The 15,769-nt window shown below is 45.7% G+C and overlaps 1 protein-coding gene across 3 annotated transcripts in view; it reads right to left on the bottom strand.

Moving 5' to 3' along the window:
- Nucleotides 1–15,769, bottom strand: part of FBXO25 (F-box protein 25) — a 68,679-nt gene that overhangs the window by 32,547 nt on the left and 20,363 nt on the right. For all 3 annotated transcript variants that reach the window (XM_073625466.1, XM_073625467.1, XM_073625469.1), the window contains exons 5-8: nt 9,608–9,700; nt 7,578–7,671; nt 1,674–1,849; nt 1,401–1,583 (exon numbers count right to left, since the gene is read on the bottom strand). In XM_073625466.1, the coding sequence (XP_073481567.1) occupies nt 1,401–1,583; nt 1,674–1,849; nt 7,578–7,671; nt 9,608–9,700 (546 nt within the window). The remainder of the gene's footprint in view (nt 1–1,400; nt 1,584–1,673; nt 1,850–7,577; nt 7,672–9,607; nt 9,701–15,769) is intronic.

Below are 15,769 nucleotides of genomic sequence, written 5' to 3'. Positions count from 1 at the left end.
GACGAGAGGCCAGAAGATCCACGTCCGGCGTGCCCCACTGCAGGCAAATGAGACGAAACACCTCCGGATGCAGCGACCACTCCCCCTGATCCAGCAACTGACAGCTGAGGTAGTCCGCTTGCCAGTTTTCTATGCCCGGAATGTAGACAGCGGAGAGAGCTGGCACTTGAAGTTCTGCCCACCGCAGAATGTGAGAGACCTCTAGCGCAGCTGCTGTACCCCCCCCCGGCTGTTGACGTAAGCCGTGGAATTGTCCGACTGGATCCTGACCGGACGACTGCGCAGCAGCTGCGTCCAAATAGAGAGGCATAACCTGATCGCATGCTAGCAGAAGCAGAAGTCTCCCCACGAGGCTACAAGAAAATGGCCACCGGCAGTACTTCCGCAGACAGAGCACGAAGCCAGTAATGCCCAAAGACTAAAGCAAAATGGTTGCCACGGCTACGGGAAAGACTGCTGCACCCAGCCCCAAATAAATGGTGGCTTCTACACGTGGAGGGGGACGCCAGCCACACACCCCGCACCTGGAGAGCACAGAGACCGCCCTGAGGGGACCCCACAAAGGTCAGGTAGGGGCCAAAACATCCACCTAGCGGCACCCAGCAAAAGACTGCGACAGCTGCCAGGCAGCGCAACAGGGGGGCAGGGAGAGGAGGAGATTCCCCAGAACCGACCACCCCAGGGAGTACCCAGCTGCTCCAAACCATGCCTGGACCAGGCACTTACCCATCCAGCAGGGATTGTGGGTCACACTCCCAAGACAGGTCCACCTCCCGCCTAAATGGAGTGACTGTCGGCCGCAGTGACACTGACCCAGATGTCAGGTGCCTGATCATATGTGCAAAGGCATCTAGCCCTCCGGCCGCCCCTGTCCAGGATGGGGCTCATCACGGCCGACCCAGCGCGGAGATCAGGTCTGCGTGTACTCGGTGGCCAGGCTGGGGAGACTACCAGGATCTATGATATCCAGTCTGTCACCCAGCCCAGCAGTTGATAGCAGATGAAGATAAAACCTAATAAAAAAAAAAACAAAAAAAAAAACAAAAAGCAACCACAGGTCCCAGCAGGGAGCCAGGTCCTTCTCCTAGACTAGGCAGTAAAAAACTGAGTTGCCTGTAGCAGAGTGGGGGGTTACTACCAGTAGGGACCGCCCCTAGGCGGTGCTGTGCTTTTTTTTCAGCCTAGTCCTACTCCTGAAGGTAGTGATATAACCCTAAAGTCAAGAATGGAAGTGCTGTGTCCATCAATGAACGAAAGAGAAATCAGGGTTGTTTACCCAGCACAGTCTGAGCATCATGAGGAGGAATGTTTAATCTACAGACTGCCGGCTGAAAGTGGATTACAAGCAAAAGCTAGAACATTACAGGATAAGATTTGTAATATTTAGTAAAAATGTTTACCATTTTCTCCGTGAAGTGATACTTGCACAGTGTTTTCCAGAGATGACGGTCCTCACTTAGAACATGCAAAGTTTGATTCAGTTGGCCAAGATTGATGATGTCCCAGGCATCTGAAAACCTGTGGAATATGTTGTTCTGCATATGAAATGGCATATCGCAGAATTTAAGGCTATTGCCAAGTTGCTGGGGAGGAAAGCAAAACAGGAAGTCATTAGAAACATCTATAACAGATTACTTCAACATTAAAGAGAAATCCCAACAACGTGGCCGTACCGGATTGATCTGCAGATTCATTAGTTGCTCCTGCCAGGAAAGGATTGCCTCCAAGCGACAAATCCAGATATTGATATTTCCAACTAATATAAATCTTTCCAGCAGCTTGCATAGTGTAGAGCTCAGGTCATGAAGGAGATCTCGTATTAAACGTGGATTGTACTGATCTTCTACCACTGAAAGAAATGAAGAAAGATTTCAAACTTGATATAACTGACAGATATATATAAAGTATTGAAAGGATAAACAAGCAAGCTGCTTTTTTCCCATTTTGGGTGGAGTTGGCAGTTCTCTGTTGTTTCTTTTTCCCATTAGGTCTACTGTCTACCGCATCAGTAATATTAATTTTTTTTTTTTTTAGCTGAAGTTTAACCTACCTATATTTTGCTTACTATGGTTCCCCCACCTCCTCCTTTATTAATATGCTAACAACATTTATAAAAAAACCTTTCCTTTTTGAATGCACACCTTACTGTGTTTTAGACCCGGTCTCTAAGATTTCTTGCATAATGCAGGCAGATCATGGAGTTCGGCAGGGTTCATAGCTTCCTAAAAACATCTCAGCACCCTGCCTCAGTACTCCTCTCGAGTTCTCAGCCATGATGTAAGCTGTTGGATGGATCTTAGAAGGAGTTATGGAAATATCAAAAGGGCTTGATAAGTGGATGTTAGACTGGGCGAGCAGATGTGCATAAGCAGACCTCCCTAGATAACACCCATAATGTGATGCTAAGTCTACATGTCTGAAAGACCTAAAATCCAATGAATAAAAGGAGTGGGCCAGAGGCAGAAAGGTTGGGCTGTAAAGACTAGATGATGGATGTTCTTCAGCCAGGAAATGGGGCAGGTTTAGAGTTTACTTGCTTCAGGTTCTAATTCCTTCTAATTTACACTATGAAAAGCTTACAGTGTGCCGTGAAATCAGAGTAAGCAATTTCCGTATAGGAGAGGAGCCTGTACAAAATGTGTAAAAAGAAAGGGGTAGCTAAAGTTATAAACATCAGACATGAAATGTGAAAAACCGGAGTTAGACTTACCGGTAACTCCTTTTCCAGTAGTCTTGCAGGACAGCCCTTGAGATGGAGTCCCTCCCATCGCCACAGTTCAAAAGGCGGTCCCTCAGGTCCCTGGTCAGTCATTTACCAAGAACCGAAGGGTGGAACTGAAAAACATAACCATAACAGGTAGGATCGTGTTGTCCTGGAAGACTACTGGAAAAGGAGTTACCAGTAAGTCTAACTCCGGTTTTCCCCAATCGTCTTCCAGGACAGCCCTTGAGAGAATCCCCAAGTACTCACCAGATCAGGGGGGGCCATGGCTTGAAGGACTTTCCTCCCAAAAGCCTGATCCTGAATGGACATCAAGTCAAGATCATGCCTTGTAAAGGTGGAGAAGCTTGACCATGTGGCTGCTTTACATATTTGCTCTTGGGTGGCACCAGCTCTTTCTGCCCAGGATGCTGAGAGTGCCCTTGTGGAGTGGGCTTTAACACCCCCAGGAGGATCTCTATTTATTGTTCTATAACCTTCTGCAATAGCTAACCTGATCCACCTACCTATAGTGACCTTAGAAGCTTTTTGTCCCTTACGTTGTCCAGAAAAAAGGACAAAAAGTGAATCTGCAATTCTAAATGGTCTGGTTGCCTCTAGGTACTCAAGGATACACCGCCTCTCATCTAGCAAATGATATTGCTTCTCTTTTTCGTTTGAGGCGTTCTGACAGAATGAAGGGAGGACAATATCTTGTGACTTATGAAAATTAGATGCCACCTTTGGCAAGAACCCAGGGTCTGTTTTTAGGATGACCCGGTCTTCAAAAATCTGAAGGAAGGGCTTTCTGATGAAAAGAGCTTGAATCTCACTGACCCTACGGGCTGAAGTGATTGCCATGAGGAGCACTGTCTTAAATGTAATCAGTCTTAGAGAGGCCTCTGAGATAGGTTCAAACGATGTCCCAAAAATGGCCCTGAGGACGATCGATAGGTTCGATCCCAGGTTGGAGTTATGTTAACTCTGACCGGTTTGTCTAGTGATAGCCTTACAGAACCTAGGCGATAAGGGGATCTACCTGTAATTGTTTCTCTAGGTACACACTTAAGGCAGCTATCTGAACTTTAACAGTACTAGGAATTAACCCCCGGTCTATCTCTTCTTGGAGAAACTGCATGATATTTGTTGTATCCTTGCTTACCTCACCCCGGCCATCCAACCAGCTATTAAACTTCCTCCAAACTTTTCTATAAATAGCTCGGGTGACCGGTTTCCGGCTCTGTACTAAGGTCTGAACAACTCTTTCTGTTGTTAGGCCTTTGGTCCTCAGAATTTCTTCCTCAGTAACCACGCTGAAAGCTTCAGCATGGCTACTTGCAGATGTAAGAGAGGTCCCTGTGACAGGAGATCTTGTGTGCAGGGAAGCCTCAGAGGAGGCTGGTTTGTCAACTTTAGCAAAGTTGTGAACCATGGCCTCTTGGGAAAAAATGGTGCCACTAGGATTAAACACGTTTCTTCTGCTAGAAACTTTGCTAGAACTCTCAGGATGAGGTGAAGCGGTGGAAACTGTTTCTCCACCTGCCCTGGGCCCAGCATAAGTTGAGATGGGCACCCCAACCCCAACTGCTCGCATCTGTGGTCAATGTGGATGTGATAGGCAAGACCCAGAGTACCCCTTTGTTTAAATTTTCCATGTCCTTCCACCACCGGAGGGAACGTTTTTTCTTTGGTGGGGATCGATACGTATTCTTCCGGATCTTTGTCCTTTAACTGTTCCAACAAAAACCTCTCAAGGTCTCTTTGGTGGAACCTGGCCCATTGTACGGCTGGAATTGCTGCTGTCATAAGTCCTGATGCTGACATCACCTCCCTCTCTGTACATTTGGTGCTGCTTTGAAGAAAAGACATCCTCTGCTTCAGATTCGATATCTTTTCTTTCGGCAAGACTATCCTTTGATCTACAGACAGGATCATGTAACCCAAATACAGAATATTCTGCGTTGGGGTTGTTTTGGACTTTTCCAAACTGATTATCCACCCCAATTGACTCAGGCCGAGTTGCGTTAACCTTTCCTGACAAAGTTGTTTCTCCGAGTGGGCCATGAGGAGCAAGTCGTCTAGATGCGGAATGATCGAGACTGACTGAAGTCTCAACGGAACTAGTGCTTCTCCGAGAACCTTGGAAAAAATTCTTGGAGAGGACGACAGTCCGAAGGGAAGTGCTCTGCACTGAAAGTGATAGACACCAAAGTTTATCTGAATTGCCATACAAAGAAATTTCTGGCATTCCTTCCTTATTGTTATATACAGATAGGCATCCCTTAAATTCAGGGTAGCCATAAACACCTCTTTTTGGAGAAGATTCCTTATTAAGTAAATGGACTCCATCCAAAATCTTTTGTATCGGATGGACAGGTTCAGGGGTCGGAGGTTCATGATTAATCTGAACTCCCCTGACGGTTTATTTACCACAAAGACGTGCAAGTAAAAACCTTCCCCCTGTTCCTGAACAGGGACTGGTGTCAATACCTTTTGATCCACCATCTCCCCTATTAGTAATGGTAAGGCTCCCTGAGAGATTTAAAGGTTGACGCCAACTCATCTTTAAAGGAGCTAAGGAATTTAGCCAAAGGAGAGTCTGCCTCAGATTTTAGTAAGCCTGCAATACACTGCCTGCATAAGGCTTTGTTAGAGCCTGAGGATAACATGTTTCCACAGTTAGGGCACGTTCTGCAGCCTGACTTGTCTTCCCTTGGAGCCTCCTTAGCCTGTAAATAAAAATAGATGATCTTAGCATCAAACCTTTACCCTCTTTAAACACCCGTGCTGCAACCACCACTACTGCATATTCCCGGGACAGTGAGGTATCCACTACCATGGAGTATACTAGTCCCAGCCCTACAACTACCAACATGTAAAAACCACAGTGCAGGGCTTGCCCAGCAGCCTACCTGGGTTTGGCTGGTGCCTTCACCCACCGGAGTGTCCTGGGGATTCGCCTCCATGGTCCCCCCTTCCTGCTCCGGATCCCGCCGCTAGTCCGGTATATCTGGACGCTGGTCGGGATTAGTAGGCCCAGCCTGGGCTTTTCCCCTCATCCTTGTGCCCTGGAGAACCGGAACCGAAAGTCTCGGCGCACAGCGATGACGCGGTTCTGCCGGAAATGACACAAACGGCGTCTCTGGCCCCCACCGCGATCACAGCAAGGAGTTGAGATGGACGAATCCACCTGCACAGCTCCTGGGGGGACCCTGCATCACCCTGCCACTGGCACACCTCAGCACTGGAAGGGGGGGGGGGTAACGGGTCTGCTCCTGTTGTGCTGGACGGTACCCAAGCCCAAAGAAAAAAATGGTAAGACTTCACTGGAGCAGACGGATAGGACCCAGGCCCCCTGTGCGGTCTCCACCCCCTTCAGGAAACCCCTGAGAGATAAAGAAACACAAATGATCAGGGACCTGAGGGATCGCCTTTTGAACTGTGGCAATGTGTTTCCTGTGGCGATGGTAGGGACTCCATCTCAAGGGCTGTCCTGGGAGATGACTGGGGAAAAGCATATCCCTCTATATGGTGTACTTGTATAAATCCAGGTCACCAAGTGTCATTTCTGTCTACTGCCCCATTCCTCTGCTATGTGCATGAGTCACCAAGTTTTCCTGATACCAAGAGAAAAATGGTGACAGGGGAGGGACCTCCAGCTGATTGACAGCCTCAGCTCTGTTCCTGTGTGCAAGGGGGGGGGGGCCCTTCCCTCCAATCAACTGTCAGAACTCCGTCACTGAGCTCTGCAATTTGTAATTTCAGCTCTCTACCCCATTTTTTCTGACAGTTCAGACAAGCTTTATAAATTTTGGACTTTGAATGGATGTAGAGAAGAGAAGACTGCAGACAAACAGGTACAACGTATGTAGAATTTGGTTAATTTCTGTGCATCACCTGAGGCCAGTCACTTCACTGGGTATATGTAGGTGTATGAACAACCACTTTTACCACCTTTTCACACTTTACCTTAAAAGATACTTGTATTTACAAATAAAAACACCAATTCCACCCAAAACTTGAAAATCACACAGATGTCAGATGCCAAAATGATGACCCAGTAAAATTGCTTACATATCCAGCATGACAGACAGCGTTTGCGCTCTTCAGTGCCCTGCACTCAGAGCCTTCAATTTACTCAGGACACACGTGTATCCAGCATGAATCTTCAACTGATTTCTGGAGTACCCTGGGAGATCCAAACCCTAGAGAAAACATGGTCTCTCTAGCCCTGTTCCCCAAACCTCCGATTGGTGACCAAACATGATTAATGGCCTCATCTGCCATTTAGCATGGTACAGAGACAGTATAATGCACTGATATGCAAGTTTTCATCCAAATGTATACAATGAAGAGCCCCAGATTTTACAATAAGACTCCTTTCACACTAAGCCGCCCCGGGCGTCAGCGGTATTGTGTTTTAGCCGCGCTATTCGGCCGCTAGCGGGACGGTTTTAACCCCCGCTAGCGGCCAAAAAGGGGTTTGATCCGCCCGCAAAACGCCACTGCAGCGTCGCTTTGCCGGCGATATAGCAGTGCTGCCCCATTGTTTTCAATGCGCAGGGGCGCTTAAGGAGCGATGAGTTCACCGCTCCCAATGCGCTCCAAAGAAGCTGCTGGCAGGACTTTTTCTGACGCCCTGCCAGTGCACCACACTGGAGTGAATTGAGCCTCTGTTTCAGGGCGCTTTGCAGGCGCTATTTTTAACGCTATAGCGCCTCAGTGTGAAAGGGGTCTAAGTGCAGCACAGGGGACAGTTTAACAGCTTTTAAGAAGCCACAGGTTTAAATATTTGGTCAGTTATGTTAACATAATTTACTCTTATTGAAAATGAATCAACACCAATGCTCTTATGTGATAATAACGTGCATATTACCTTTTTGGACAATTTTTTCCAGAACATTGAAGTAATTCTTCTGTGCCGCACCACTCAGTGATGTAAGCTGAGACTTTGCTATCAGCTGGAGCAGCTGTGGATGGAGAGAAGGATATAAAGAGACATAGACAATCATTTTACCCATTTGTAGAGAAAAGTTCAACTGAAAGGTCATGCCCTTCTCCTGGGCTTGGAAACCGAATACACATCATTCTATATAGTTGTAACCCCTCATACACTAGCTCTGGCAGATAATAATGCTTCTAAGAAGTGTACACAATCTATTTCACTCACCAATTCTACAATCATGATAAAATGACCCAGTGAATAGGGAACTGTCCATATTTTGCCCCTCACAGACATCGAACATGTTAGGTTTTTCAGGTCACTTCCCAGAATCACAGCTGAAATAATGCTAGGTTCACATCCATGCAGGTTGCAGTTGATTCCGTTTTCCCGGTGCATTTTTTGGACGTGCGTTTTTGATGCGTTTGACGCATTTTGTGGTTTTTCTTTTGGCTAACGGGAAAGTATGACAATTCTGTTCATGGAATGTGATGTTCACTTTATGTGTCCAAAGTCGCATGTAAGGGTTAGAGTTAAGGGATAGGGTTAAATGATAGTGTTAGGGTTAAGGGCTATGGGTAATCATTAGGGTTAGCAGTAAATGTTAGGGTTAGCGTTCTAGAGCTATAGGAAATCATGTTAAATGTGTTCTTCTGCAAAACATGCTAACAAACGCATTAGTGTGAACCAAGGGTAAGTGTGCATCTTAAAATCAGCTTAAAACAGGTGTGCCTGACCAGGACTTGGTCTAGAGCTATTCCTATCAGCTCCCATAAGTCACCAACCCTGAAGCCTCCAACTCTCCCAGCACCTACATCGTGGCTCCATATTTTACTTTCAGGTACAACACAAGTAGGCTTTTTAAGCAGTACTGCCATCAGGTACTTGTCTACAAATAGCACTCCCTGACAACGAAAATTCCCAAGAGTAGGGTCTCTACACCCTCAAATTAAGGGGTGCCTATAGAGGTGGCCTGCATATCTTATTTTGAGGTCTCCTGGAGTCTCTCCATGAGGCGTTCCCAACATGCAAGAAGAACATGCTAGACTGAGATTATCTGTCTCCAAGTTGGGCATTTTCCCCCAAAATAGCTACAACATGCATAGTATCAATCAATCAACTTCACATTAGGGAGCTTCCTACCAGTACTTTCTTCAAGATATTTTACAAGCCTCTTTCTCTGAAATTCTTACATTATATAAATAACTTAAAAATTGTTTTTATAGAATTGCAAAGCATCAGAGCATGTCAGGTCTTTTTTGCTTGAGCAATTGAAGTTTTTATTTATTGAATGACAGATCACCCCTTTGACTTTACAAGCAATGCATATAACCACATTTCAAAAAATTTGGGAACGTGGGCTGAGGTGTTTTTTTGCCACCTCTGGTTGATGGAGAGAAAGGACATGCACAGTTCAAATTGATTACAGCTTCTGAACGCAGGCCAGTATCATTCCATACCACTGTCCATCCTAATGCGTGTTTGACACCCCTTGGCTTTAAACATACAAGCATATACAGTGTATACTGTGCGTGTTAATGACAAACCCAGAGGACCAGGGTGTGTTGGGCAATGGGGAAGCTGCTGACAGCTTTGCAGCACACTGGGTGTTATACAGACTGGATGTGTAGCAACTCTCATGCCAATTATGTAGAGTTTACAGGGCTATAGCAGGGGGGTACAATTCAGGAAGCCTGGATTGACTCTATATAACCCCCAGACACAGTGTAGGCATACACACAGATAAGAAGATAGAGCTGAGCTTTATAAAACAGACAACACTGCTTGGAACACCCCTTCCAATCCTACCTGGAAGTGAAACACATGCTACCCACTCTTCTACCAGAATCCCTTTATGTAGAGGATGAAAAGTAAAAGCAGTTAACATAATAAAAGTGTAAAAAAAAATTAAAATGTTGTTCATCTATGACAAATCATTAGCATGTTCCTAATAAAATACTTACTCTGACAACATAATTAAATTTTCGGATATCCTGAATTGCACTTGAAAAGTCTAAACGATTAAATGCTTCACCCAAGGTGCAATAGCCATGTCTCTGTTACAGAAACAAGTAAATAAGTCAGATTTTATGTATGTTGTAACAGTATGCAGCAAATGACAATCCCTTATTTCCATGGACAACTGAGGCAAACAACAGTGGATTTGTACAGTGCTCTTTAAAATCAACTTACTGTATGGATTGAGAAAATAAATTTATTAGGTTTTTTGAAGGATTGATTTTTTTTTTAATAATTCATTGTCCTCCAACATGATCATAGACAAGCTCCTTGGTCTAATGCCCAATAAAAAGATGCCCTTAGCATAGTGTTGCAGACACCAACACTGCTTCAATGAACCACAGTTTGTGCAATCACAGAGATTTTCATATCCATTTCACAACACAGCTGTAAATAAGCCTCTAGATCTGGGTGGACAACCTCAGCATAGTTGTGCTGAAGCAACAAATCCCATTAACCATGAGAAGACTGGCAGCCACAGACATGAATCCTGGGGACAGAGGCATGATGTGATTTGTAGTTTCAACACAGCTGGAATGCTAAGGTTTCGTACCCCTATTATAGATAGTTGTGGTTCTTGTTTAGAGCTTGGCATCTGCCAGCTTAAAATGGTGAACATAAAAAAGTTGTCGTGTTTAAAGTTGCCTGATTAAAAAAGATAAAGAAAAAAAAAAAAAAAGTAATAACGGACACTTAAAAGTACTGAAGAAGAAAATATGTTCCCTTCAAATGGACATATTGCACTGATGAAAGCATTCAAACATATCGGACAGATTTTTTTTTTCAAATATAAGTTTATTCAACTCCAATCAAGGGCGAGGGCCCCAAAACATACAAGCAAAAAACAGGTGCCGATTCGGCCAATTCAAGTTGACAGCGCTCAGAGAAATAAATGGTCATAACAGTTACATTTAGAGTGTGGTTATTGGCTCGTACATACAGCTTTCAGTTCAGCATGTAATAGGTGAGCTCGCGTCCAGTTTCAGATAGTGTATGCGGGGTGAACCTCGCCTACTTTTTCCACTTTACAACCATATAGAGAATAGAAAGAGAAAAGCAAGGGGAATCAAGAGGGGGTGAAGGGGGAAAAAAAAAAAGGAGGAGGGGGAGGGGCAGGGGAGAGGGCGTGGGAGACACAGCGGCGACCCCCTCGACCAGTTATATTGAATCTAGTCTCCGAGGAGGTCGAAGAAAGAGGGGAGAGTTAGTTACTAAGCAATTGTTGACCTTCATCTGAAAAGATGTAGACATTCCAGATATCCCACGTACGTTTGAATATCTCTTGTTTTTGTTGCGCAGAGAGGATCAGGTCTTCCATCTGCTTGATCTCTTCGACCTTACGTACCCACATAGATGTGGATGGGGGGCGACTTTGTTTCCAGAGAAGAGGGATGCATCCCTTAGCCGCATTTAGTAGGTGTCTGATTAGAGATTTCCTGTAAGCTTTGATGGGGATTGTAGATAGATGTAGGAGAAAGAATGTAGCTTCTTCTGGGATAACATATTCAGTGAACCTCTGAGTGATCTGCCTGACCTCTTCCCAAAAGCTCCTTAACTGAGGGCACGACCAGAAGATATGGATTAGTGTTCCCTCCTCCTCTGAACAGCGCCAGCACCGTCCCGAAGAGGCAGGGAAGCATTTCTGAAGTCTAGAGGGGGTCATGTACCATCGCGTAAGTAGTTTGAAATTGGTCTCTTGGACCTTGGTACATAGTGATGATTTCAGGGAGAGTGTAATAATGCGTTGTCGCTGGGCTGCTGAGAAAGAGAGGTGTAGTTCCCTCTCCCATTTGGCTAGGTAAGGTAACTGCGGTGGTGCGTTTGGCTCAGTCAACATCGAGTATGTTTGAGAGAGAATATGCGTTAGTGGATCTTCTCCAGTGCACAACTCCTCAAAGGATGTGAGCACCCGAGAGAAATTCCGTGGGCTGGGAAGTGAGTGTAGGAAGTGATGTAATTGCAGCGCTTTCCAGTAAGGAATGCGGTAAGGACCTGTCGGGTTGGATAAGTCTGCTACAGAGGGCCATTTCTCTTCCAATATGAAGCTGGATACATGATCATAGCTTTGTTCTTTTAGATGGGAGTATTCCCTGGAAAGCAGGCCCGGCCCGAAGTTAGGATTGCCCAGTACGGGGTACAGCGGTGAAGTTTTGGTTGTGAGCAGGGATCTAAGGGATGATTGGTGACTATGTCGCAAGGTGGTGCCAATTAAGGGGTGCGACTTTATGCTAGCCGGCAAGATATTATAGCACCACATCGCCCCCTTTAGGGGGATGGGGGATTGAGCTTTTTCAATCTGAACCCAAAGTTTACATGATCCATTTCTCCTCCAGTCCAGCACTCGACCCAGGTGAGAGGCTAAGTAATAGATTTTAATGTCAGGTAAGGCTAGGCCTCCTAGATGTTTAGGCAGTATCATCAATGAGCGCCGTAACCGAGGTTTTTTATTTGCCCACACAAAACCGGTGAAAAGTGAGTGGATCTTCCGGAAAAAGGAGGTGGGGATATGTATCGGTAGTGCTTGGATAAGATATATAAATTTTGGCAATATGCTCATTTTCAGGAGGTTACACCTCCCGAACCATGAGTGGAAGCCCGGATTCCATTTCTCTAATAATGTTCTGATCTTAGATAATAAAGGGGGGAAGTTCAAGTCGAATGTCCGAGATATGTCAACCGGGATTCTAGTTCCCAGGTATTTTATGTCAGTCTTAGTCCATTTGAAACGAAAGTTGGATGCTAATTGCTGTGATATTTGGGGTGGAACCTCAATACACATCGCCTCGGACTTCGAGAAATTTATCTTTAAGTTAGATAGTGAGCCATATACATTAAATTCTCGCATGAGGTTTGGGAGGGAAATTCTTGGATTCGTCAAAGAGAAGAGCATATCATCAGCATATGCAGATATTTTGCATTGTAAATTACCAATCTGTAGGCCTGATATGTCAGGGTTCAGTCTGATTGTACATAAAAAGGGCTCTAGGGATAATGCAAACAACAGGGGGGAAAGAGGGCAGCCCTGCCTTGTTCCATTTCTTATGGGGAAGGGACTGGAGAGTACACCATTGGCCTTCACTTGTGCAGATGGGTTGGAGTAAATACTATCTATCCACCGCATCATTCTATTGCCCAGACCAATGTGGCGGAGAACAGCTAGCATAAAGCTCCAATTTACCCTATCGAAAGCCTTTTCGGCATCTGTGCTTACTAGTATACATGGTGTTTTCTCGGAGGTTGCTATTTGGATTAAGTTGAGAACCTTAATGGTATTATCTCTCGCTTCTCTAGAAGGTATGAAGCCAACTTGATCCATGTGGATAAGGGACTGGAGATGTTGGGCTAGTCTGGTAGCTATTATTTTAGAAAAAATCTTAAGGTCCAAATTTAAGAGGGAGATGGGTCTGTAGCTGCCACAGGAACCTGGATCCTTCCCTTCCTTGTGGATTAAGGAAATATGGGCCTTGAGGGTTTCCCCGGGAAAGTTTGAGTTTGCTCCGAGAGCGTTGAAGAAAGTTACCATTCGTGGCCCTAATGTTGGTAGTAGGGTCTTATAATACTGGGCGGTGAACCCATCAGGACCTGGGGCTTTCCCTACCTTCATAGATTTGATCGCTAGCTGTAATTCCTCCAGTGTTATTGGCTCGTCTAATACAGTTTGGGATTCCAGTGGAAGAGAGGGAAGGCAAGAGTTAGATATGTATTGGTCAATAACGTCCTGGGAAGGGGAAGGGTTTGTTAGGTTATAGAGTCCTGAGTAAAAGTCAGCGAATCCTTTCGCAATTTGCGTCGGGAGATTAGCTTTCTGTCCGTTGGGGGTGGTTATTTGGGGGATGTATGCAGTAGATTTAATTTCCTGAACGGATCTGGCCAGGAGTCTTCCACATTTGTCACCCGATTCATAAGCCAGTCTGCGAGAAAATTGTAAGGCAGCCTTAGCTTTATAATGCAGTAAGTCTGTGGTTTGAGATCTCAAGGATCTCAGTTTCATCTCCAGTTCCTGGGTGGGAGAATGTTTATGTTGTGCTTCAACTCTGGCCAGATCCGCTAGGAGTCTGGTAAGCTGTTCGTTTCTCTTCTTCTTAATGGCCGCCCCATGTTTAATTAGGACTCCTCGAAGGACGCATTTATGGGCCTCCCACAGTATACCCGGGTCGCAGTCCTGTGTGTCATTCTCACTGAAGTACAAGTTTAGTTCCTTGGTTACGTCTTCTACTATCTCAGGAATTTGGAGGAGGCTCTCATTGAGACGCCAGAAAGTGGATCTAGGTGATGATCTCTCAGTGAGAGTGTAAGTCAGGGAAACTGGAGCATGATCAGACCAAGTGATCTGACCTATAGAAGTAGATTGCACTAAGTGTAGCTGGTCGTGGGGGATAAGAAAGAGGTCTATTCTGGAGTATACCCCATGTGGAGAGGAGTAAAAGGAATAGTCTCGTTCTCCAGAATGTTGGAGACGCCAAGCATCGATTAGTTGAGCCTTGTGTAAAGTCTGGGCTATTCGTTTTCTGTTTTTGGGGGGATAAGAGGAGGTACCCGAGGACGTGTCTACTGGGGGTGAGAGCGGCACATTAAAGTCGCCTCCTAGTATAAGCTGGCCCTCCTTATATTCCATCAGTTTATTTACAGTCAACACTATAAACCCGTCCTGATGTGCGTTAGGGGCGTAGAGTGTTGCGAGAGTAAGTTGGACTTCCCCAATCTGACCTTTGAGAAACAGGTATCGGCCTTCAGGGTCTGCAAGTATGTCTTGAAGTTTCCAGGGGAGACTGCCAGAGATTAGAATAGTTACTCCCTTAGATTTTGCATTGTTATTCGTCGAGTGGTACACATGGGGAAAATATCTGTTCCTAAGTACAGGAGATTTGTCAGTTTTAAAATGAGTCTCCTGAACAAAGGCGATGTCCGTGTGCGATTTTTTTAAATCGTGTAGGAGAATGCGCCTCTTCTCTGGAGTATTCAGACCCCTCGCATTAAGCGAGGTCACTCTTAAAGAGCTCACCGCCATGTCTCACACGGGGGGAAGAGGGAGAAGGGGAGGTTCAGGTGGGGGTGAAAGCAAGGGAGGGGAAGGAAGGGAAGGAGGAAGGAGAAGGTAAAGGAAAAAACAGAGACTAGGGTCAAGGAATATTACACCTCACGTCTCTATTTCAATTAAGCTAAATGGTTCAGTTTTACTAAACTACTAAGTGAACCAAACCGGATAACCGGAGGTAGACTTACGGCCTAAGTGGGGCGGAGGCAGACAATAATCTAAAAGAGAGGTCCCGACTCTCCCATCCCAACCAGCCTAAAGATTAGAAGCAGTATAATCACATTATATATTGCAAGAATAAAGAACTTTAAATATCTTCAAAGGAAATATACAGAAACAAGAACAATGAGAAGCATCACTTTGCACTCCACTCTACCCCTGAGTTTTATGCAAAATAATAATTCCGTCCCCCTCGTGTGTCATCTGGCGAGGTGACCCGCTCCCCCCCATGCCATCCGCAATGAAACATAGATAGATAGCAGCAGGGAGAGGACAAATCGCCAGAAGTTCATCGGGGACGCCCTGGAACTCCCCCTCCCCCCTCTGTGAGGGAACAAATATCAGATTCATCCACATCATGGGACCCTGATAAGGAGCTCCAGAGCGGGCCGAGCCCGCGCAACGGGGGTCCAGCGCGCCCCCGAGTCACCCCAGAGCCCTCCCACACTTTTACACCCATTAGATTGCTCGACTCTTCTCCCCCCCAACCCCAGTCCATCACACACTCCCGACCTTGTTATGATGTCTCCACAGAGAGGAGGGCACATATATCCTCCCGGAAAGTAATTGTCCGTGGGAGTGAGAGAGCTCTTCCCGTGGGACCTGCAGAGGACCACATAGACCCCGTGCGGGGGTGATTTGTGATAAGAGATAAGTGATCATAATACGGGTGACTCGTCAGTTACGTGAGGCCCTTGTCAGCAGCATATCAGGAAACGCAATGACTTTTAGCGCCCTCCCTTAAGTGGATCTTTGAATCAGTGAAAATGATGATGAAGCTTGAGGCTTGTAGTGGAGGCAAGTCCGGCTTCCATGAGATAGAGCGGAGGCAAAAATAGGGGGTACGGAGAGA

The sequence above is a fragment of the Aquarana catesbeiana genome, linkage group LG04 (genome assembly GCF_042186555.1).
Source record: "Aquarana catesbeiana isolate 2022-GZ linkage group LG04, ASM4218655v1, whole genome shotgun sequence".
Lineage (NCBI taxonomy): Eukaryota > Metazoa > Chordata > Amphibia > Anura > Ranidae > Aquarana > Aquarana catesbeiana.
The sequence above is the reverse complement of the archived record's forward strand: the minus strand, read 5'-3'. Positions and strand labels throughout refer to the sequence as shown.